Consider the following 22600-nt stretch of genomic DNA (forward strand, 5'->3'; position numbering starts at 1 on the left):
GCTTGAGTTAGCGCGCTTTCTCTCCGACGCTGCCCTGGGGTGGTCTGAGGGCATCCAGAGAAAGATTCTGTGGGTGAAGCCAGAGCGAAGACTTTGTTTTTCAGTCCATCCTTTGGCCCACTGGCCAGCTTCCGTGCCTGGCTTCCCTTGGCCTGTGATCTTGTCTCTGGGAGTCACATGTGTTCCGTTCAACTTGGTGACCACTGATTGAGCTCAGCTGTGGGAGTGAGCTCTGAAGCGTAAGCTCTAGGGGCAGGCACCTGGTGTGGTGCCACTCATATAAATAGGAAGGTGGGCAAGGTGACTGCCACATTAGAGGTAGGAGAGGGGCCACAAAGGAGATGAGCTCCTTGCAACAAGGGATGTGGTTTCATGTTTCTTTGCATCTCACAGCAAAGGATGTGCTTTAATGTATGTATCCCCACAGGCAGGTGGATCTGTGGGCAGGCCACTGCCTCCAGTCAAGAAAAAGCGAGGTAAAGGAAGGATTGGGTCAGTTCAGTTGCTCAAGTGGTCCCAGTCCCTCAGACATGTAGATTTTGTGCAGAGAGAACTAATGAAACGGGGTGCTGGGGGCTGACCTGATCCTCGGCCCCGCTCATCTGTCAGCTCCACCACCAGTAGGATCCCCCAAGGTCCAGTAGGATCCCCCAAGGTGGCGCCATCATTCACGGGCTGTGGGATCAGACCAAGGAGTTCTTACCAAGTCACAGGTGAAATGTCAGACTTTGTGCCTCCTTTGCTTAACGGTTAGATGTGGTATGAGATGATCCTAAAGCAGCTTTATTCTCACACCCTTGTGTTGCAAAATGCTCTCAGGACCAGAAGAGAAAGGCCTGGCACAGAGCCTTACTAGTCCACAGGCGCCAGCATCAGCATCACCTGGGAGCCTGTTAGAGACCCCGGCTTAGTCGGTTGAGCGTCTGACTTCGTCTCACAGTTCGTGACTTTGAGCCCTGCACTGGGCTCTGTGCTGATGGCTCAGAGCCTGGAGCCTGCTTCCGATTCTGTGTGTCCACTCTCTGCCCCTCCCCCACTTGTGCTCGCTCTCTCTCTCTCTCTCTCTCTCTCAAAAATAAATAAACATTGGGGCGCCTGGGTGGCTCAGTCGGTTAAGTGTCCGACTTCAGCTCAGGTCACAATCTCGCGGTCCGTGAGTTCGAGCCCCGCATCGGGCTCTGGGCTGATGGCTCAGAGCCTGGAGCCTGCTTCCAATTCTATGTCTCCCTCTCTCTCTGCCCCTCCCCTGTTCATGCTCTGTCTCTCCCTGTCTCAAAAATAAATAAAAAAACGTAAAAAAAAATTTTTTTTTTAATAAAAATAAATAAACATTAAAAAAAAACTTTTAAAGGAAGGCAGAGTCTCAGGTCCCACCCAAGACCTGCTGACTCAGAATCTCCGGTGCAGTGGGGCTTAGGAATCTGAACAGGCTCTCCATGTTGCAAGGGTAAGTTTTCTATGTATAGCACAGGCTCGCTACCCACTAATGCACCCAGTCTCCTGCCTGTGAACATCATCTGTGACAAGGCTGGGGCCCACTGGTCCAGACCTTGCCCCTGGAACGATAATTGCAAGGCCCTTTACCTTTCTAGTCTTTGCGTACACAGTATGATCAGTGTTATTGGTCTCTGTGGTGGGTTTCGTTCCCTGGGAAACGGACCGTGATTCCCCAGCGGGAGGTTCTTGGGGCACGTTCCAGGAGCAGCACCTTCAGAGAGTGTGGGTGGTGGCCCTGGGCACCGGGAGGGAGTTGAGGCCAGAGGGAATTCTGGAGTGGCTCAGCTGGTTCTAGAGAGAGCTCTGGAGCTGGGACACCAGGGGCTGGGTTTTTGAGCCCTCGTGGTCACTTGTTGCACATGGGCTGTCCCCCGAGGGCCATAACCTTGGCAGGGTGGCCCAGCAGAGACTCGAGAACAGAGGGCGCATCTGAGAGCTGTCAGCAGCAGCCGTCCCGGGAGCTGGGGGAGTGAGGGTGTGACTTGCTCCTGAAGGGGCTGGGAGAAGACACCGCAGGTCCTCTGACCGCACAGGCGCTAGAGGCCTCATGGTTACGCTTGACTCCGTGGGGTAACGTGTGTCTGCAGTCCTCTCCCGTGTTGTGTCCGAGGGCATGCGAACGATCGCAGACGTGGGTCATGCCAGAAGCCTGCCATGACTCGTTTGAGACACTGACCTCATTTTGTGGGAGCTTCAGCTCCCTGCTGGTTCGGTGGTGGTGACATCTGCTGGGGTCCCCGCTGAGGGCTCTTGCTGGGCGAATGGGCGGGGACGGCGCCTTATAGGCTCTAAGGTGCTTGTGAAGGGCCACCTGCTGGAAGAAACGCGTTTCTCTAAACCTTGCCTCCTCAGGGCCACCTCTGTGTCATTTGACAGTGGGTTCTAATGTGCCCTTTATGTTCTCCCCCGACAACAACCCTGAGCCCAGAAATCCCAAAGAACTTGTCCCGGCGGGGAGGGCCCTCAGTAGTTACCGGTGGCATGTTTTTGTCTTCCAGGGGCCAACATCCCCTACCAACCACAGCCCACCAGCTACGACTATGACGCCCCACTGAGTGAGGCAGGGGACCTCACTGACAAGTATTTTGCTCTGCGGGACGTTATCCGGAAGGTGGGTGCCTGGTCCTGGCCGCAGTGAGTGGGGCTTGGATACAGCCTGCTTTGGATGCGTTGTGCTCTGTAGATGAGTCCCTGGAGCCCTTGTGCTTAAAAGGGCGTATGGAGGGGAGACCTCAGGTGGATTTGGTTGGCCTTGGGTCTTGACCCCCACCTGATTAAGAGCGAGCCTGTGAGCACGTTACTTCACTTGTCTATTCTTTGTGAAGCTGGGACAGTAGCACCTCATTGCATCATAAGGACCGAAAAGGACATCTGTGGGGCCCCTGGGCGGCTCAGTCTGTCGAGTGGCCGACTCCGGCTCAGGTCACGTTCTTGAGGTTCGTGAGTTCGAGCCTGCTGCTGTCAGCGCGGAGCCTGCTTGGAATCCTCTGTCCCCCCGCCTCTCTCTCTTCTCCTCCCCTGCTTGCGCTCTCTCTCAAAAATAAATAAACAGTAAAAAACAAAAAAGACCATCCATAAGGCATCCGGTATAGGCCTGGCACGTGTGTTGTCCGACAACTGGTGGCCGTTCCAACTGTTTGTACTGAAGGGAAGAAGATGTGTGTCCACGTAAGTAGCTGAAGCACGTAGGAGAGAAAATCCGCAGGCTTTGTGAAGCATGGTGCAAAGGTGAGCTATCAACAGCACCTCCGTTCTTCATCTGGGCCAAGTAAGTGCCACTTCCGTTTGGCCTGCCAGCCGAACGCTCAGTCCTGCTAACAGTTGTGACCTTTTGAGGCATCTAAAGCACCCAGGTGGGGTTTCCTGTCTCTGCTGTGGGTGTGAAAAAAAAAAAAAAAACCAAACCACAATTTTTCTGCTCAGTCACCTGAGTTTTGAAGTTAAAAAACAAAAGGTTTTCTGCCTATAAATGGTATGGACCTTTTTTTGGTTTAAGGATGCCTTAGTCTCAATTTAAGCCTACGTGTACAAATTCATCTTATGAAATACTTTAAGCGTATTGAAAAATGTGATCAATACTTAACTCCTAAGAATTTGCCCACTTCGCCTGAATTTTCAGATTTACGGTTGAAATGTTGCGCTCGCTACTTTTTACTATGAGTTTCGTCTTCGCAGAGTTCATAGCGATGACTCCCCAGTTCTCTCTTGTATGTTCGTTCTGTTTCAAAGCTCCTTGTGCCTCTCTTTGGCATTTCCTTCCTTTATTTGAAACTTAGCTTTGTAATTCAGCCTTTCTTCTTTCCTAATATAAATATTCAAGGTTATGTATTTCCTTCAGGTTCCTCTATAGTTCCTTCTTCTAAGCGTTGATATGTAACATACTTACTGTAGTTTGCTTCTCATAATGCCTGTTTGGATTCCTCTTTGGCCCTGGAAATGTTCAGAAGTCGTTCAGAAGTAGCAATTATTAACATAATTATTTTTATAATTTGTTGGTTTATAACATATTTGCATTCTGGGTAGAGAGCATGGTCTGTATGATGTGAATCCCTTGAAATATGTCAAACCGAGTCCTGGAGCCTGGCATGTATCAATATGAGTCAATGTTCCATGTGTTCTTGAAAAGACTGTATGTTTAGGGGGCGCCTGGCTGGCTCAGTCGTTAGAGCAACTCTTGATTTCTGCTCAGGTCATGATCCCAGGGTCGTGGGATTGAGGGCCATGTTGGGCTCCACACTGAGCATGGAACCTGCTTAGGATTCTCTCTGTCTCTCCCTCTGTCCCTCTCCCCTGCTCGCATGCTCTCTTTCTAAAATAAAAGAATAAAAAATTTTTTTAAAAAAAGTATGTTTTTTAAAAGTTTTTAATGTTTATATTTAAGAGAGAGAGAGAGACAGAATGTGAGCAGGAGAGGGGCAGAGAGAGGGGGAGACACAGAATCTGAAGCAGGCTCCAGGCTCTGAGCTGTCAGCACAGGGCCTGACTCAGGGCTTGAACTCATGAACCATGAGATCATGACCTGAGCCGAAGTCAGACGCTTAACCGACTGAGCCACCCAGGTGCCTCAGTACTATATGTTTTATAATTGTTGGATATCATCTATATACGTGTTCCTTAGGTTAAGCTTATTAATGGTGCTGCTGATATCTTTGATATCCTTCCTGGCTTTTTATCCATGTATTCTATTATTTGTTAAAGGATTGTGTTTCTCTTTGTAATTGTGTATTAGAATTAGGAATGCAAATTGAGAATGAAACCTTTCAGTATCATTTATTTAGTATCATCATGTATGCAGCCCTGTATCTCTAATAATGCTTTTTACCTTCAAGGTTTTTTTTTGTCTGATACTAATGCATTTTTTCGGTTAATATTTACTGCTATATCTTTCACAATACTTTAATTTCAACCTTTGAATATCTTTTTTTTTCACATGTCCCTCGTTAACAAGATATAACTGGATTTTTGAAAAATCTAGTTTAAACATTTTTTTGTCTTCTAATTGGTACATTCATTTATGCTCATTCATTATGATTCTTGATATACATTGATTATTTTCAACTGTCTTACTTTACAAGAATCTATTTGTTCACCTTTTTTTTTTTTAAGAATTTTTGACGTTTATTTTTGAGAACAGAGGGAGACAGAGTGCAAGCTGGGGAGGGGCAGAGAGAGAGGGAGACACAGAATCCGAAGCAGGCTCCAGGCTCTGAGCTGTCGGCACAGAGCCCGACGTGGGGCTGGAACTCACGAACTACGAGATCATGCCCTGAGCCAAAGTCAGTCGCTCAACCAACTGAGCCACCCGTTACTGTATCTCATATTAAGCCCACTTAACATCCCTTGTGACTTATATGTTTTATTAAGGCCATGTATTTTTGTTCCCTTAGGTTTAGAGTTCATGTATTTTAACCCTTTCTTTTAAAAAATCCCATGGGGCACCTGGGTGGCTCAGTCGGTTAAGCGTCCGACTTCGGCTCAGGTCATGATCTCGCGTGATCTCGCGTGAGTTCAAGCCCGCGTCAGGCTCTGTGCTGACAGCTCGGAGCCTGGAGCCTGTTTCAGATTCTGTGTCTCCCTCTCTCTCTGCCCCTCCCCTGTTCATGCTCTGTCTCTGTCTCAAAAATAAATAAATGTTAAAAAAATTTTTTTTAATAAAAAATAAAAAATCCCATGAGGCATTATAATTGTATTAGACACTATTTGACTTGACCCACATTGTTTGTTGATTCACAAGTAATTCCACAAATGTTTGCCAAGTTCCCTCTGTATGCCAGGTATGGTTTTGGCTGTTTGGTATATATAAGGCTTCCTGGAGAAGGTAAAGCTGGAGTGAAGACTTCAAGGTGATAGGACAGCCATGTGGGACATCCGGGGTGAGAGCATGCAAACGGAATGTCAGCAGTGAAGAGGCGGCCATGTGCGTGGCATTTCATGTACAAATTGTCCACCTGTGTTTCTTCTGTGTGCTACCTGTGCGGGTTCCTTCCCCGTTTCTCTGCCTATTTGTTTTCTGTGTAATTTGCAAGAGTTCTGTTGTGGCATTTTTACCAGTTTGGGGGTTTCTTCAGTGTTTTTTTTCCTGCAAAAAGCAGTTCTGAGTTATTATATAGTCGAATATTTCACTTCTCTCTCTCTCTCTTTTTTTTAAATTTTTCTTTAATGTTTATTTTTGAAGGAGAGAGAGTGTGTGAGTGGTGAGTGGGGGAGGGGCAAAGAGAGGGAGGGAGGGGGAGGGAGAGGGAGACACAGAATCCAAAGCAGGCTCCAGGCTCTGAGCTGTCAGCACAGAGTCCGACGCGGGGCTCGAACCCACAAACTGAGATCATGACCTGAGCTGAAATTGGACACTCAACCGACTGAGCCACCCCAGGCACCCCTCATGGCTGCTTCCCTAGCCTAGTAGTAGAAATAAATTCCTGTGGGGTGCTTACAATTTTTATGACTTCACATTTTATGTTCAAATATCGATGTACGTGGAATTGCTAGTTTTGCTGTTGGGAGTGAGGTTGGGATTCAGCTTTATTCATCTCTTAAGTTACCAGCCGGTTAAAGTATTTGGGTCTGTTTTCAGATTCTTTTATGTTACTGAATTTTTTTTCTCCTTTCCCAACACCAAACTGTTTCAGTTGTTATTTTTACTATGTTTTATTATCACCTGGGAGGACTTGTCTTCCGTGTTTAGTCTTTCAAAATTTCCCTGGCTACTCTGTAAGTTCATCTTCCACATACGCTTTGGTATTATTTTATCAACTTCAAAAAACAAAACAAAAACCCAGGAAACCTATTGATTTTTTGACTCATTTTGTATTAAATTTGTGTATCAAATTAGGGGTGAAATTTATGACATGGAGTCTTAGCCAAAAAAAGTTGCTTCTCCTTCTCTTCAAGTCTTTTCTGATGTCTGTCTTGTTTTAAATTTTCTTAAGATAATCCTTGTCCATTCCTTAATATGCTTATTCCCAAATATCCTGTTTTTTTAGATACTCGTAAAGTGAGTCTTTCATTTCTTAATACAGTTATTAGATATATTTGTCTTTAAAATATGAAATACTCCCAACAATTTTAAGTGTATAAAATAATGTTGCAAACACCCATGTGCCCAGTACCTAGATTTAACCCTGGTTATCTCTCTGCCCCTCCCCCGCATCCATTCATTCTTTCTCTCTCTCTCTCTCTCTCGCTCTCTCTCTCTCTGTCAAAATAAATACACTTAAAAAAATAAATACATAAAGTCCACAATTCAGTGGTTTTTTGGCATCTTACATTATTAACTTTTTAAAATTATGATAAAGTATATAGAACATAAAGTTTGCCGTTTTAACCATTTTTAAGTGTATGATCGATCCAGTGGCTTTAATTACATTCATAATGTTGTGTAACCATCACCACTGTCTATTTTCAAAATCTTTTCATCACCCAAACAGAAACTCTGTAACTATTAAGAAATAAAAGGGGCGCCTGGGTGGCTCGGTTGGGCATCCAGCCTCGGCACCGGTTATGATCTCCCAGCTTGTGAGTTCAAGCCCTGTGTCGGGCTCTGTGCCGACAGCTCAGAGTCTGGAGCCTGCCTCAAATGAGCTCTCTCTGCCCCTCCCCCACTCACGCTCTGTCTCTCAAAAATAAACATTAAAAATTAAAAAAAAAAAAAAGGAAGAATCGCCAGTGTCCTCTCCTCGCAGCTGCTGTAACCTCTACTTTCAGCCTCTGTAAGGTTGCCTGTCCTCGATATTTCATAGAAATGGAACCATACAATATTTTCCTTTTGTGTCTGACTTATTTCACTTACCATAATTTTTTCATGGTTCCTCCATGTTGTAACATGTATTAGAACTTCACTCCTTTTTCTGGCTAAGTAATATTCCATGCATGGATAGACCACATGTTGTTTAACTGTTCATCTCATTTGTCTCTTGCTGGACATGTGGGTTGTTTTCCATCTTTTGGCTATTTATTTATTTTTGAGAGAGAGACAGACAGACAGACAGACAGAGACAGAGTGTGAGCAGGGGAGGGGCAGAGAGAGAGGGAGACACAGAATCCAAAGCAGGCTCCAGGCTCTGAGCTGATAGCACAGAGCCTGATGCGGGCTCAAACTCACTGCAAGATCATGACCTGAGCCAAAGTCAGACGCCCAACTGACTGAGCCACCCAGGCGTCTCCCCCCCACCTTTTTTTTGGCTGTTTTTTTTTTAAAGTTTATTTATTTTGAGAGAGAAGGAGAGAGAGTGCATGTGCGCATGCGTGGGCACGAGTAGGGGAGGGGCGCTGAGGAGAGAGAGACTCCCAAGCAAGCTCCACCGGCAGTGCAGAGCCCGATGCAGGGCTCGAACTCAGGAACTCTGAGATATCATGACCTGAGCTGAAACCGAGAGTCCCATGCGTAATTGACTGAGCCACCCAGGCGCCCCATCTTTTGGCTGTTTTGAATAATACTACCTGGGGCATCAGGGCACTGATATCTGCTCAAGTCTGCTTCCCGTTCCTTCGGTTATTTACCCAGCAGTGGCGTTGCTGGTGGGTTTACTTTTAGAATAGTTTTCTTTCCGAAATCATGAGCTCTTGATGCCTTATCGTTGAATATTAAAACATATTTACTGTGCTTTTTTATGTAAAACATCACCTTATATTTGATCTCACATTTTTATTCTCCTATATTTCTAGCTCCCTCTTTCTGCCCCTCCCTCCACCCCGGCAACGCTCCCCCCACACTGTTCCTGACTCTCCCTGGCTCTTCTGGCTGATGGTTGCTAGAGCCGTTCACCATCACCCGCCAGTCCCCTCTCTGCTGCAGTTCAAGGGCCCCTGCTCTACAGACCACCTGGCCAGGACGGCTAGGACCATTCTGACTGTCACACTCTGGCACTTTGCAAACATGCACCGTGCATTTCAGTGGCCTGGCTGGAAGGGGGACCTGTGTTCCAGTCAACTGGACTTTTAACAATCTCCAGTTCCTATTTGGCTCCCTGATCTCTCTCCATTGTAAGCTATGGCTACTACAGTCTCTCCTTAATGGACAGGTGATATTATCACCAAGAACATTAATGCTATTGCCTATGCCCTCTTAAGGAATGTGAAGAAAGCGATATAGTCAGATACGAATGTCACAAAGGGTATTGGATAAGGCAACAAAAATGAATGTGTATTTTTTAAAATGTATTATTTTTTAGTAATCTCTACACCTGACATGGGGCTCAAACTCACAACCCCAAGATCAAGAGTCACGTGCTCCCCCAGCTGAGCCAGCCAGGTGCCCCAAAAGTGTATTTAAATGAGTAAAAAAAAAAAAAATGACAAATTTAAAAATTTTAAGGATTAAAATAATCGCAAACGTCACAAAATTCCAAAGCATACTTTGAATTTATTAACTGAAACACATCTGCTATCCTTCTGGTTTTTGTCTCTGTTTTGTTTGTACTCTTTTTCTCTAGAGAGAGAATGGAAATCTTTCTCTTTAGCGTGGCTTATTGAAATTTGTTTTTTAGAATGTACTGAGCGTTTTTTTTTAATCTTATTTTTTTTATTTTTTAAAATTTACATCCAAGCTAGTTAGCATATAGTGCAACAGTGATTTCAGGAGTAGATTCCTTAGTGCCCCTTACCCATTGAGCCCATCCCTCCTCCCACAACCCCTCCAGTAACCCTCAGTTTGTTCTCCATATTTGAGTCTCTTCTGTTTTGTCCCCCTCCCTGTGTTTATATTATTTTTTTCTCTTCCCTTATGTTTATCTGTTTTGTCTCTTAAAGTCCTCATATGAATGAAGTCATTTGATTTTTGTCTTCTCTGACTAATTTCACTTAGCATCATACCCTCCAGTTCCATCCACGTAGTTGCAAATGGCAAGATTTCATTCTTTCTGATTGCCGAGTAATACTCCACTGTATATATATACCACATCTTCTTTATCCGTTCATCCATCGATGGACATTTGGGCTCTTTCCAGACTTTGGCTATTGCTGATAGTGCTGCTATCAACATGGGGGTGCATGTGTCCCTTCGAAACAGCACACCTGTATCCCGTGGATAAATGCCTAGTAGTGCAATTGCTGGGTCGTAGGGTAGTTCTATTTTTAATTTTTTGAGGAACCTCCATCCTGTTTTCCAGAGTGGCTGCACCAGTTTGCATTCTCACATACTGAGAGTTTAGAAAACAAAAAGTTTCACATTTTGTTTCTGATAATGTTATATACATATTTAAGATTATTATCAAAATTGAGGCAGTCTCTCTCCAGTTCTTTCATATATGAGCTTGAGAATTTGGAGAAATTTCTACAGACAGGTCCTGGCCCCAGACATTTGAAACCCTGTGTCTCTTCTACAACCCTGTACTTCTGAGGCTGGATGCCTCAGGGCACCAAGTGATGTGCACGTGAGTCAGCCTGTTGGGTGTGGGGAATGATCTGTTAGTGATAGTGTATCCAGCCACGGAAGTGACAACGAACTACGTAGATGTATCCAACACCCAAATTAAATAAACCCCACCTCAGCTCTCCCTGGGGTGAATCCCAGAGGTGCCTGTGGCGAACCCCAAAGCCTCCTGACTTGTGACACAAGGCAGCTGGCGCAGAAAGAGACAAGGGTCTTAGCCTGTGGCGGTTAAATTCGATGACTTCTGCAAATTTTACGAAAACCCGTGACCATGTGAACGCACTGCTGGGACCCTCCCTGGGGACATTTCCGGATGCAGGAGATGAGCCAGGAGGCTGCTGACATAACCTAGAAATGAGATGGTGGTGGGGGCGGCGGGGCATGGAGAGGAAGCAATAGATTTGAAAAATGTTTCGGGGGTAAAATCGGTCGGATTCGGTGACTGCCCGCGTGCAGGTGTGAGGAAGCGTGAGGAGGCACTGATTTGTCTCGGTTTACAGCTTTTGGTCGGATAACCGGATGGGTGTTGTGGTCAGCAACAACCATGGAGGACTGCAGGGAAGGGACGGGCCAGGAAGGGGAAAGGGGAAGAAAGCTCTGCTCTGGGTTTGTTCAGCTCCAGATGCCTTTGGGGACATCCGAGTGGAGGTGTCTATCCGGCAAGTGCCTCACTTAAGAGGGAGAAGCTCCAAGAAGCAGTCATTAGGACAGGTCATCGGTGGAAGGGGAGGCTAAAGTCCAGGGGAGGCTGAGATGGCCGATGGAGAGCTGAGCGAGAAGGGCAGTGGGCCAAGCGGAGACAAACCCAGGGGGTCCCAGCGTTTCACCAGAGGGCACAGTAAGATGAACCCGTGAAGGAGACAGTCTCCAGAAATTAGTATAATTCAATAGCTTATGATAGATCATAGCTTACCCCGTGGTCCTTTTTTCCGTCTTCTTTTCGGTATTTCAGGTTTGGAAAAGAGAAAAGAACTGCTTTAAAAGTGGGATCTGTCTTACGAGACTTTGTAGACTTTCAGTCAGCTGGTTTGCTCGCACTGAGGAAAAGAATGGGAGCATAAAACCCCCCCTAGAGCTGCCTCTTCCTTCACCGAAGACGTAAAAGGCAGAATGGGTCTCTTCTTTAATCCGTTTCAAGAGTAAGCTGGGTGTCGACGGACAATGTCTTTCACTGATGTGGATGCCTAGGGTGGATAATTTCCCGTCAGGCTGCAGAAGCCTGTGCTCGGGGATGAAGGCTCCAGGTGGCCTTTGGCATGGGACTCTTCAAGGTATGACAAAGCTCATGACATTTGCATTTTCTAAAATACTCTCTTTGCTGTGGGTAAAGCTCAACCAGACATGGTTAACACTTTGACCTCGAGTATGAACCATGAGACTGTAGGGCAGCGCCCTCCTCCTCCCTACCAATTCCTGAGAGGGGCCGTGGTGAATTTATTTTTGTACGCTTTTGAATGAATTTAAGACCCGCTTTCTAGTCTTGTTACAGTTCTTCCTAAGGATTCTATCAAAGATAAAAGTCCAGCTGGCTTTTTGGTGATGGGCCATTATTACAGAAATTAATCAAGTTGTACATTGCAGACCTTGATAACTGGAGCAAATATTAGGATTCCCTGAGGTGGACGCTGGGGCGGGGTGGGGACCGGGGATGTGAAAATGGCCAAGGTGACTTTTACTATTTCAGAGCTTAATGAAGTCTGAAACTTGACTGAGGACCAGTCTACACCGGCTGATTGATTGTTCTTCTTGGTTTATGGATGGAATGACATTAGCTCGGTGGGTAGACACAAGCTGTCTCTTGCGGATCCACGGTGCTGGTGGAAACACAGTGTTTTATGTCTGATAATTAGGGCTAACGAAGTGACTATTTCATAACAAATGTGAGACTTCTAAAGCATTGCCTGCACTCTTGTGGTTCTAGTGTTTTCCTTTCCTGCAGAGTTGGCTTTTCTGGTTTGTCTTTCAGAGTGATTTCTCTAAAACGCCGATCTGGTCAAGATGCCTTCCGTGACTTGGCCTCCTATTTTCCTCAAGCTGCATTTTGCAATTCTCCCCTTCTTGTACATGACTCTCCGGCCTGAAAATGAAGGTGCATAAGATTCCGTGAATAGGACAGTACTGTTGATATCTCCCAGCCTCTGCACATAATGTTCCCTCGCCTTCACCCATCTAGAAAATGAGAACACACTTCAGTTACCTTCTCTGGGACGTTGCCTTTGACCTGGCTCTGCAGTTAGTCGCGTTTTAACTTCTTCTACCGCCTTGCAGTGTGGACATCTTGAACGTGCTATTTCCCATAGTGCATTGGTGCCATTTGTTTACGCACATTTTTCACAGTCTGGATTAGGCTGTTTATATCCCCAGTGCCAAGCGTAGGACCTGACACAAAGTCCTTTCTTAATAAGAATTTGTTAGAAGAACGAATGAAAACGTTAGAGATCTTGGGGAAAGAGAGGTTGGTCGCCATTGAATCTATTGGATTTGACTGGGACAAGAGCAGCTTCTGATGTTAAATTTGTCCAGCTAAATAGGCAGGATAAGAAGCAACATTTGTGACCAGTATGAAAACTCTGATTAAAGCACAGATTATGACAGAAAAATAAATTAAGGTTCTGAAATAGTGTTTTGGAATATTTATCCTTTTCTGAAACATTAAATTCGTTTGATACAAGATTAGGATTTTACTATAAGATAATCAGTGAAAAATCACTAAGCTTGTTGAAAAGAAAAGACGGAAGATTGGGGCAAATGGGATAGACAGATGGAGACTTAATATCAACATTATGATGAGCTCTTACCACTGATTTAAAAAAACCAACATCCAGATCGACAATTGGGTGGAAGATGTAAACACGTATAGACATTTGGTGAAAACTTTGGCATACGCTCTATTAAGACTCATATAAAATGCTTATATCATTTGACCTAGTAACTCTTCACTTGGTGCTTTATTGAAAATATATTTTTTTTTAACCAAGATGATGCTATAGACATAAAGTTCATTGTAACACTATCTGTAATATCAAGAATTGGAAACTATCTAAATCCTAATACCGAAAGAATGGTCGTATCCATTTGGATGTAATATGCAGTAGGGGCATCCGGTGGCTCCGTCGGTTAAGTGTCCGACCCGGGCTCAGGTCATGATCTCGCGGTTCGTGGGTTCCAGCCCCGCTTCGGGCTCAGTGCTGAAGGCTCAGAGCCTGGAGCCTGCTTCCGATTCTGTGTCTCCCTCTCTCTCTGCCCCCCCCCTCTGAAAAATAAACATTGAATATATTATGCAATAAATAAAATTATTGTCAGTATTTAGACATGCCAAAAGTACTTTGGGTAAGTAGCAGTAGCAAATTACAAAACCGTCTCTAATCTTTCATGGCATATGTGCATAAGGAGAGGGTCCAAGAGGAAAACTGGAAGAGAAAAGGTATCATGGGGTGTTTTTGTCTCTGGAATTATGTTTAATTAATAGGAGACACTGTCTCTTGTACTGTTGTACAATAAAGGAGGTGAGGTGGAACGATAGAAACAACACTCGACTTGGGGTCAAGATCCCAGCTCATTCCTTTGCCCTGTGATTCTCTTGAGCAAGTTCAGCAGTCTCACCTCTAAAAAGGAAATACAATAACGGACTGTAAGGGCCTTTGTGCATAGCAAGGGAGACGACCAAACTAGTACAGAAGCATTCCATCCCTGTGAGCTCAGTGTAGGTTAAGGAAAGCTGCCTGTGCCGCGATTTTTTCTTCCAGTGTGATAGAGGAGATTGCAGCCCTGCTCACACTGGACGCTGGACTCCACCTTGACTTTCGGAGTTAGATACGACATGGTCACTACTATGTGCAGGTGAATAGGGGACCTCAGCAAACAAATTAGACGACTCCCAGTTCCCCTCTGTGGATTTGTGTTTGCTGCTTCTATTGGCCAGAGTGTGGGCTGGAGGGAGAGGCAGGGAGACTGCCCCAGGACAATGAGTGTGGTTTAGGACTGTCAGGGAGGCTGGGAAGAGAGATTTCCCATCTTGTCTGTCTGAGATCCACAGATACAACTACTTGGCCTCACATTCATTTTAATGTGAATCATGAAGATCGTTTTAATGTGCTTATTTTATTTTATTTTATTTTATTTTATTTTATTTTATTTTATTTTATTTTATTTTATTTTATTTTATTTTATTTTAAGAGACAGAGAGAGGGCGCAAGTGAGTGAGGGAAGCGGAGCTCACCGGAAGCAGGGCTCAGGCTCACTGATGTGGGACTCAAATTCATTGAAGTCAGATACTTAACTGACTGAGCCACCCAGGTGCTCCTCATTGTGTTTATTTGAGAGAGAGAGAGAGAGAGAGAGAGAGCGCGCGCGCCAGCTGGGAAGAGGGGCAGGGGGAGGGAGAGAGAGAATCTTAAGCAGCCTCCGTGCTCAGCACAGAGCCTTGATGCGGGGCTTGATCCCGTGACCCTGGGATCATGTCCTGAGGTGAAATCAAGAGTTGGATGCTCAACCGACTGAGCCACCCGGGCACCCCTTTAATGTGCTCTTTTAAAAATGTCACAGAGGGGTGCCTGGGTGGCCCAGTCAGTCGAGCGTCTGACTTTGGCTCAGGCCATGATCTCACGGTTCGTGAGTTCGAGCCCCACGTCAGGCTCACTGCTGTCAGCACAGAGCCCGCTTCGCATCCTCTGTCCCCCTCTCTCTCTTCCCCTTCCCTGCTCACACTCTCTCTCTTTCAAAAATAAATAAACATTAAGAAAAATTTTTTAATCTTTAAAAATGTCACAGAACTATCAATTCATTGAATACTAGAAATACAGTTCAAGATGGATGGCTGACCACATATCTCTTCTGCCTTTCCAAATGTTATTAAATGATTAAAAATGGTATTTTTTTAAATGAAGCCATCAAGAGGGGCACTATCCATGCATAAGAGATTTCAAAAAATTTCTGGGTAACAAAAATAGATGTAGGTGACTAAGGAAGTAGCATGAGGAAGTCTAGGTCCCCAGGGAGTGTGAAAGGGGATTATTGAAACAGGTTAACAGGGGCGCCTGGGTGGCTCTGTCGGTTAAGCATCCGACTCCGGCTCAGGTCATGATCTCGCGGTTCGTGAGTTCAAGCCCCGAGTCGGGCTCTGTGCTGATGGCTCGGAGCCTGGAGCCTGTTTCGCATTCTGTGTCTCCCTCTCTGTCTGCCCCTCCTCCACTCATGCTCTGTCTCTCTCTCAAAAATAAATAAACATTAAAAAAAAATTTTTTTTTAAAGAAACAGGTTAACAGGGAGTAGATTACTCTTAAAGAACCCTAGAGAACCAGGGTCCTGGAAACGCAGATGTGACAAAAGACAGAATGAAACAGCTGAAAATGGGAAGGCTAATGGAACTGCATATTTCCCATCAGGTCCTCCACTTTGCCACCCTTCTTTCAAATGGACTGTCCGTCAGGGAAGCATCTTTTTAATAGTCAGAAAATTAGAATTTAAAAAAAAAGTGTGCAGCCTGAGAGCAAAAACCTTACGTATCATGTCTGACTCCCTCCCAAATCACCCTAAAACAGTTCCCCACCGAACAAACCTTGCTGTTGTACACAGAGCAGGATTGGCTTAGAGAAGATGGTTATGCAAATGCTGGTGCATTCATTTGCATTACCATGAAATAAGAATGGATGGCCAAGGGTGGCCGGATGTTTGAAGACATCCATAAAACCTGTACAGGAAAAGAGAAAGACCAAAATGAAGTAGACAGAAAAATAACCTCAAGGCAACAGATAATTCAGGACAGAAATGAGAGATCTTAAGCAAAGCCGAGCAGACCCTCTCAAATTTATATCTTTTGGAGACATTTGGAAAGATGTTGCTTTCACACTATAAGAATGGGATACTTTGAAAAAGGAGCAATTAAAGAACAAAGAAGGCTTCCCCAAAATAAAAAGATAATCTCCTAGAAATTAGAACCAGAAGACAGATCGAAGTAGAGAAAAGATGAGAGATACAGAGGAACAATCTAGGACGTCTAACTTACTTTTAAGGGGAAAAGATGAAGAAAAGAAAATATTAAAACAAATACAGAATTTTCTTCTAAAACCAAAAAGGATATTTGAGTTGCCCAGAATAATAAATGTAAAAAACACACAAACCCAAACACATCCTTGGAAAAAAATGAAAACATAGAGAATAAAGCACTTACAAGCTTCTAGAGAGAAAAAGCCAGTCACCTTTGAAAGAACAAGAATCATCCGGTGACTCACACCGGATGATATGGGGGGGCAAATCTTGCCTTCTAAGGGAAGATGATTTTCAGTATAGAATTCTATACTCATCCAAATTATCGACTTAATATGCCATTTTCAGACATTCAAAAATTCAAAAAATTTCCCTTCCTATCCTAAAGGCAGACAGGAAAAGAGAAAGGCAATTAGAAACCCCAGGGGAGGGGCGCCTGGGTGGCGCAGTCGGTTAAGCGTCCGACTTCAGCCAGGTCACGATCTCGTGGTCCGTGGGTTCGAGCCCCTCGTCGGGCTCTGTGCTGACAGGTCGGGGCCTGGAGCCCGCTTCGGATGCTGTGTCTCCCTCTCTCTCTGCCCCTCCCCCACTCGCACTCTGCCTCTCTCTCAAAAATAAACCTCAAAAATTAAAAAACTTAATAATAAAAATAATTTTAAAAGGTGGAAACCGAAGGAAAGGAAGGGAGGAAGAGAAGAATGGAGGAGGAAAGAAGTGTGGGGAGCCTGCGAGATCATAGCGCCGTCTGCTCGGAGGTGGACACAGACTTCTAAGACTTGGCACCTACATCTTCTAACTCTAATTTGAGTGTGTGTGTGTGTGTGCGCGCTTAGTGTACAGTAAGGTTCTATTTTTCTTTCAGTTTTTGGCTTTTATTTAAGAAAACTTTCAAACTTACAGAGAAGTCTCGAGAATAAAAGTAGTACATCCAGCGCTTGAGTATTCCACACCCAGATTTACCCAGCTCGACATCTCACTCTCTGTGCTTCATCATTTTCCCCTCACTGCCCCGTTGGGTTTTCTCAACCACTGGAGGGTTACATGCAGTAACCTTTAAATACTTTACCTTGACCCCTAAATGCTTCAGTGTGTGTTTCATAAGAGGTAGGAATATGCTCTTACATAACCACAGGAAATTTAACACTGATATCAAACTTTAATCTATCAGTAAGATTCAACCTGCGAGTAATACTTTTCCTTCCTTACAGCTGCCTCCCTTCAAGATTCTGTTTGGCCTGGGCCTTTTTCCTTTTCTCCCCCCAACTCCAGCCTTCTGCCATCACCTCGTTCTCTCTCCTTGTTTTTGCTCTCTGCTTTGAAGTCTTTGCTTCTATAATTATTTGAATGATTCCTGGAGTTTGCAATGCAGACCTACACAGACATGCACACACACACGGAACTAAAAGCTTTACCAAACCCTGTCTGGCGGGGGAAACCTTTTGTTCCTTTGCCTTTCCAAAAATCACCCGCACTATTGTTGGAGTCTTTGAGCCTCCTTTTGAAAACTGAATTGTATAGCTACGTTTCTGGGGGGTTAACAGCTTTTCTTTTTTCTTTTTTTTTTTTTTCTTTCTCCACTCTGGTTTCTAGTTTGAAAAAGTACCAGAAGGTTTTATCCCTCCATCTACACCCAAGTTTGCATATGGAAAAGTTGCTCTGCAAAAGGTAAGAAAGAAAATAACAGAACTGTTGGGAGTGAGGGGGTGGAATTTAGCAGTTGTGAGTGAAAGTGTCACGCTGGGGAATTGGTTCTATCTTTCTGTGAATTGGTTTTCTTTGAGACTGATGGGGTAGGTGATGTTTCTGGGAAAATGGGGACGTGCATGTGTCATATTGACGGGGTGAGCACATAGGGCGTGAGCAGGAGTGGGTGGACGTTTGTACATCATTCAGGTCATTTTGGTTCAATTACCAGTCATCCAAAGCAGCTTCAGGACCTTTGCGGGAATAACATGCCACCTTGTTATGCTTGGTGAGGTTCTTTTTCCATAATTTGCGTTTTTTTAGGGAGTTCTCCAAAGCCACAGGCATTGTCATAGATCTTTGCATATGTAGTGTGCTTCCCTCCATCTCAAAATCATGTACTGAGTTTTGGGCTCTGGTTTATTTGGTAAATGGGACAGCAAGGGGGAAAGTGGCTAGAAATTAATCATAAAAAGGAGTTGAAGACATTTTATTCTAGGAAAGAGAAAAAGAAGGGAGATTTCATTTCATTGCCGGGAGTGACGTAAGCCAAAATCAATTTGTTTTGACCATCTGTGTCTTCAGGATTTCCCCTTTTATAATCCCTAACTCCTACATCTGTTAACTCACAAGAGAAAAAAAAAAAAAAAAAAAAAAACCACAAGCAGTTACACATTTCTTAAGAATCTTGACATTCTAAAATAGTGTAAGTTTTTATCTTTAACCAAAATGCCAAACACGATTGTATAATTTTTCCGTTCGTGAAGCCCTTTGATACTGTGATTGGTTGAGCTCCTGCGACATTTTCCACCTAGCGTCAGATACGTGTGTTACATTCTACAAAGAATGTGGTCTCTCTGCGTGATAGGAATCTTTCTTTAGTTTTGATCAGACTTGAATCACACTTGTAAACGGAGTATCTTCTATTTTTCTCCTTGCTGCTGGCTACTTGAGGAGGTTGATTTGTTTTGGAGCTGCGAGAAATGTATTTTTCTGCAACAGAAAATAGGTACAAATATTTAATACAGCAACATTGCTAAAACAAAGCAAAACAAAACTAGCATAGTACCAAAAATACATTCTATTTGCCATGAAGGAGAATTGTGTGAGTAGAAATAGCTTTTCCTTATGAACTAAATGTTTACAGTTTAAGACAGCAAATTAGCACGCAACTGAATTCAGTTGATGTAGGACATGGTTTATGGAATAAACCGTTTACCGTGAGTGGAATTTCTTTAGTTGTCCACATAGAAAAGCGTCCATGTGAGTAGCTGAACTGATGGAATTGTACTTAAGGTTTTGTTTTCCCTTATGTTACACATCAGCAAGGTATCCCTGCAAAAGTGTCCATAAAATTTCTAACCAGTGTCAGTCGCGGGAAGTCCTAGGTTCAGAGCCAAACCTAACTGCAGACCTTGGCTCTGCCGTTGCTCCTGTGAGGCTCTCTGAGAACCTGTTTCCTCATCCCTGACCTGGGGACGGTGATGGCTGCCCCACCCGGCGGTTGTAAGGATTCCCTGGGGTGTGCAAGCAAGGTGCGCTCACCTGGGCTTCGGCAGGCACTCAGCGATCGGTAGCTGCCATCATCCTGTTGCTACCTTGGAATAAGCCTCCTGGGTTGTGAGAGTACACGATCGTCTGGACCAAATGTAGTAAGCATTTATTGAGTGTCTACTATGTGCTGGGTATCGGGTGAGCACCACACAGACTCTGCCCTTAAGGAGCTGACACAACGGCGAGGACGGCAAAGGTAAGCGGCCGGTACGTGATGCAGGCGTGGAAAATAGGCCACAGTCAAGTTCAGAGGAAGGTGCAGTCCTGGTTACTTCCCTCCGGGATGCTGGGGAAGGCTTTAGAGAGGAGGCAGCCTCCGAGCCTTGGTTTTCATTCATTTGAAGGGCCTTTTGTATAGAGGTTGTATTTGCGAATAGATGTGCTTGACACGCTTTACGACCACCGTGAGGTATTTTTCGTCGAGAGTTAGGGGATGGATAGCGATGATTGAAGGCAACTGGGGGTCAGCATTGAGCGGAATTTTAACAGTTTAGGTCTGTTTAGGGATTTGGTCCAATCCAGTAATGTCTTTGATAATTTGCAAATGGCATTAGCCTCCACTCTGATGACCAGGTGACAGTGAGTGAATGCTGGTCTTGTTTCTTTTCAGTTAAAGACGGTGGAGGACGCTCTGAACGTTCTGTGTCCTGCTGGGCCCATAAAAAGCCTTTATCCGTTGACGTTTATCCAGGTGAAACAGGTAGGCCTTCAGAGGTAATGCTTCACCCTTCTTCTACTGACAAAAAGGTACTTTCTGCACTGCCCTGCAGGGGCTAAAGTGGTAGGCAGATAAATCAGGTCCCGTGTAAATTCGCCACCGATTTCCAGGCTCTCTGTAGCTTTAAGTACCACACGGTGGGCTGGTCCTTCCTAGATTCCCCCCACCCCTTTCTTCTCATGCCTTGAATAGGCATAGCTCAACCTGATGCAACATAACTCTGACTGTATTTCTGATCTAATTAGTCTTGATTACTAGAGGAAAACCACCATCTTAATGCGCAAAAAGACCATTTAATTATTTGTCCTTAGTCAGCTCAAAGGTGTAGGGACCGTGTTCTCAATAGGTTAGGTCCTTAGAGATTTTTCCTGCTTTTGAAGGGAGCAGAACACCTGTCAGTGCATACACGCATGCCCGCGTGTATGTGGTTAACTCAGGCACCGCCTCGTATGAATTTTATTTATTATTTATTTATTTTAAGTGGGCTCCACGCCTGACATGGGGCTCGAACTCATGACCCTGAGACCAAGAGTTGCACACTTGGCCGACTGAGCCAGCCAGGTGCCTGCCCCTCATATTTATTTAAAATTTTTTTCCCAGCTTTTTATTTTGGAAATCTTCAAATCTAAAAGTGTTGCAAGGAAAGTGTAATTTACATCCATGTAGCTTTCACCTGGATTCACTAAATGTTGACAGTTGGGTCTGTGTGTGTATACGCAGTCAACTGCCCTTTTTTAACCATTTGAGTTTGTGGTCAGTATCCTGACACGTCACCCCTAAATATTACAGCATATATCTTTTAAGAAAAAAGACATCTTCCTATATGAACACAATATGATGATCACACTTAAGAAATTTAACATTGATACAATCATATAATCTTATTTAATATGCACTCTATAGTCAAGTATCCAATAATGTCCTATATAGCTTAACTTTTTTTTTTTAATGTTTATTTATTTTTGAGGGAGAGGAGTGGGGGAGGGGCAGAGAGAGAGGGACACAGAGGATCAGAAGCAGGCTCCACGCTGACAGCAGCAAGCCCGATGCGGGATTTGAACTCACGAACCACGAGGTCATGCCCCGAGCCCGAGTTAGATGCGTAACCGACTGAGCCACCCAAGCCACCCCTTAACTTTTTTTCAGTCCAGTTTCCGATCCATGACCACACATCGCATTTAGTTCTAATGTCCCTTTTTTTCTTCTTTCCTCTGTCACTATTCCTAAGTCTTGTTTTCCCTCTCTCTCTTTCTCGTGACGTGGACATTTCTGAGTTCGGGCCAGTTGTCTTGTAGACTTCCCCTCACTGACTAGATTCAGTAAAACATTTTTGGCATGGACGTGACAAAGGGGCTGTGTCCTTCTCAGAGCGCCATGTCAAGATGTCCATGAGGTCACTTTGTCCCCTTGTTGTGATGTTAAGTTTGAACACCTAGTTAGGATCTCAGCCCCATTTTTTGAAATGGACACTTACCTGGATCCCCCTGATGACTCTCTGTGGACATCCCCTTCTGGAAGGTGTCTGAACCATAAGGTAATAAGACAGTGGCGTATCTGACCTTAGTGGATTTTGCCTCTGGTTACTCTTTTTACCCTTGTGATTTTGTTCTAACAACTCTGTGGGGTCGATACAATGAGTAATTAAGCCCTCCTTTCATGAACACTGGATAGAATCCTTGCTCCCGTTCCAGCCAACACCTGCTGCGTCCGCGTCTTCCTCGAGAAATACAACCCGCCTTTTTCACCAAGCAGGGGAGCGTCTCGGACAAGACACGGTCAGGTCACTAGAGCAGCTGGAAGCCGGGAAGTGAATTCCAGGTTGATGCGTAGACATCTGCACTCACTGTTCTTTGCCAGACCCTTCTGCTCTGTGATCTCTGGCCAAGGCAGTGCTCTAGGACTGGGGGCACTCCCTGGGCCCTGGCTGATTCAGGTCTGGGGCCAGCCCACTGAGTGTTTATTTCCAGCGAAACCCTGGAGAGCGCAGGTGCAGGGAGTGGGATGCAGCCCTGCTCCTCTGCCCCCACCCCCTCCTCACCCCCACCCCCACCCCCACCCCGGCAGCCGCAGCCAGCTTTGCAGGGAGCACTATGACTTCTGAATAGAAAAAAACCAAACAAGAAAAAGGTGGAGATTTGGGGTCTGGGAGGGAGGGCACCCTTGTGCATAAAGCCTTGGGTGGTGGCCCCAGTGACATTTCTTGAGTTCAGCCCTTTCCTGCAACACAAGAACATGGGTTAACGTGTTTATTTTTTCACCGCCTCTAAATCCCCCTCACATTTGCTGACATACACTCC

The 22600-nt window shown here is 44.9% G+C and overlaps 1 protein-coding gene across 8 annotated transcripts in view; it reads left to right on the forward strand.

Moving 5' to 3' along the window:
* The window catches only part of GLB1 (galactosidase beta 1), a 120039-nt gene that overhangs the window by 40285 nt on the left and 57154 nt on the right, over positions 1–22600 (forward strand). For all 8 annotated transcript variants that reach the window (XR_007155820.1, XR_007155822.1, XR_007155819.1 and 5 more), the window contains exons 10-12: positions 2496–2608; positions 17939–18013; positions 20196–20285. Coding sequence is in view for 2 of the 8 variants with exons in the window: in XM_047876060.1 (XP_047732016.1) it covers positions 2496–2608; positions 17939–18013; positions 20196–20285 (278 nt within the window). In the remaining 6 variants the exon portion in view is untranslated. The remainder of the gene's footprint in view (positions 1–2495; positions 2609–17938; positions 18014–20195; positions 20286–22600) is intronic.

The sequence above is a fragment of the Prionailurus viverrinus genome, chromosome C2 (assembly GCF_022837055.1).
Source record: "Prionailurus viverrinus isolate Anna chromosome C2, UM_Priviv_1.0, whole genome shotgun sequence".
Taxonomy (NCBI): Eukaryota; Metazoa; Chordata; class Mammalia; order Carnivora; family Felidae; genus Prionailurus; species Prionailurus viverrinus.